At 54.3% G+C, this 1,782-nt stretch overlaps 1 protein-coding gene across 1 annotated transcript in view; it reads left to right on the forward strand.

Moving 5' to 3' along the window:
- The window catches only part of LOC114923574, a 28,154-nt gene that overhangs the window by 20,460 nt on the left and 5,912 nt on the right, over positions 1 to 1,782 (forward strand). The window contains exon 15 of the mRNA XM_029286661.1: positions 407 to 606. Within this exon, the coding sequence (XP_029142494.1) occupies positions 407 to 606 (200 nt within the window). The remainder of the gene's footprint in view (positions 1 to 406; positions 607 to 1,782) is intronic.

Below are 1,782 nucleotides of genomic sequence, written 5' to 3' on the forward strand. Positions count from 1 at the left end.
AGAGGAGTGGACTTCAAGTCCCAGAATTCCTCAGCCAGCGTGCCTGGCTGAGGAATTCTGGGAGTTGAAGTCCACAAGTCATCAAAGGGCCAAGTTTGAAGACCCCTGCTCCAGGCCCTTCATCATCTCAGTTGCTCTTCTCTGCACTCTTTCTAGAGTCTCAACATCTTTTTTGGATGAATGAATGTGAATGAATGAATGAACGAACGAACGAACGAACGAACGAACGAAGGAAGGAAGGAAGGAAGGAAGGAAGGAAGGAAGGAGGGAAGGAGTGAGTGAGTGAGTGAGTGAGTAAGCAAGCCAGAGGGAAGAATCATAGACTCCTAGGGCTGGAAGAGACCGTGGAGATCTTCTCGTCCGTCCACCTCTCCTCCCTTCCTTCCTTCCTTCCTTCCTCGGCCAGGGCTTCTCCACGCTGCACACGGCCGCCCTGCATGGCCGGCTGGACTGCATGAAGATGCTCATCGAGAAATACAACCTGGACATCAACATGGCCAGCCTGCGTGGCTGGAGGCCCATCCACCTGGTGCTGGGCCCGGAGAGCAAGGGCACGGCCACCGAGTGCCTCCACTACCTGCTCAGCAAAGGCGCAGACGTCAACGTGTGAGCCGGGAGGCCGGGAGCGTCTCTGGTGGGTTGGTGGGCGGGGGAGGGGGAGGAGTTGCATAGGCAGTCCTCGACTTACGACAGTGACCGTTCAAAGTTCCAGCGATGGTTTATGACCCTCGTTCCCACTTAACGACCGTCGCGGCATCCCCAGGGTTGCGGGAATGAAATTCAGATGCTTGGAAACTGGCTTGTACCTATGACAGTTGCAGTGTCGTGATCTCCCTTTTGCGACCTCCTGACCCGCAAAGTCGGTGGGGGAAGCCGGATCCCCTTAACGACCGTGAGACTAGCTTAGCGACTGCAGTGATTCACTCAACGACCAAGGCAAGAAAGGTCGTAAAAATGGGGCAGGGCTCGCTTAACAACGGTCTCACTTAGCAACGGAGATTTTGGGCTCGGCTGCGGCCGTAAGCCGAGGACTGCCTGCATCCCTTGAGGATCGGCTTTGGAAAGAGGGCGGATTTGGCAGCATTTAAATTAAATAAGGAAGGCGGGGGTGGGAAAAGCCGGTGGAAGCGATTCCTCTGCACTTCCCAGAGTGCCTTTCTCGCTCAAAAAGCTAAAAAAAACGCTGATTTTTCTTCTTGGCTTGATCGAAGGTCCCCCCCAGGTCCCCAGCTGGCCAGGTGGAAAGCCACGGGAGTGTTGCATCGTTCACCTTTTGTGTCTTAAAAATTGGAAATTGAATGGCTTAAGCCAGGGGTAGGCAACCTCGGCTCTTTTATGACTCGTGGACTTCAACTCCCAGAATTCCTGAGCCAGCTAAGCTGGCTCAGGAATTCTGGGAGTTGAAGTCCACGAGTCATAAAAGAGCCGAGGTTGCCTACCCCTGGCTTAAGCCATCAGCAGACGTGGATTTTCTCAAAGGGAAAACAGAAACGGTCAAGCCAGGATTGGTTTCCATAAACCCTCCGAAGGGTTCAGTCTGTCCTCCCGAGTTTTCTGTAACATAATCCACAGGAGAGGATCTCTGGAGCTCGGGGTCAAACTGTGGGGTCCTTGGGGGGGGAGGAGGAGGAGAAGGAGGAGGAGGAGGAGGAGGAGGAGGAAGGACTGTGGGGTCCTTGGTGCTCTCTGACTGAGTGGTTTTCTTGCGGGCGTTTCATTACCCAACCAGTAGCATCATCCATGCTAGAAGGCACTGATGCAGAGAGGAGGAGGAGAAGGAGG

The sequence above is a fragment of the Protobothrops mucrosquamatus genome, unplaced genomic scaffold (genome assembly GCF_001527695.2).
Source record: "Protobothrops mucrosquamatus isolate PMUCROS unplaced genomic scaffold, P.Mucros_1.0 scaffold4440, whole genome shotgun sequence".
Lineage (NCBI taxonomy): Eukaryota > Metazoa > Chordata > Lepidosauria > Squamata > Viperidae > Protobothrops > Protobothrops mucrosquamatus.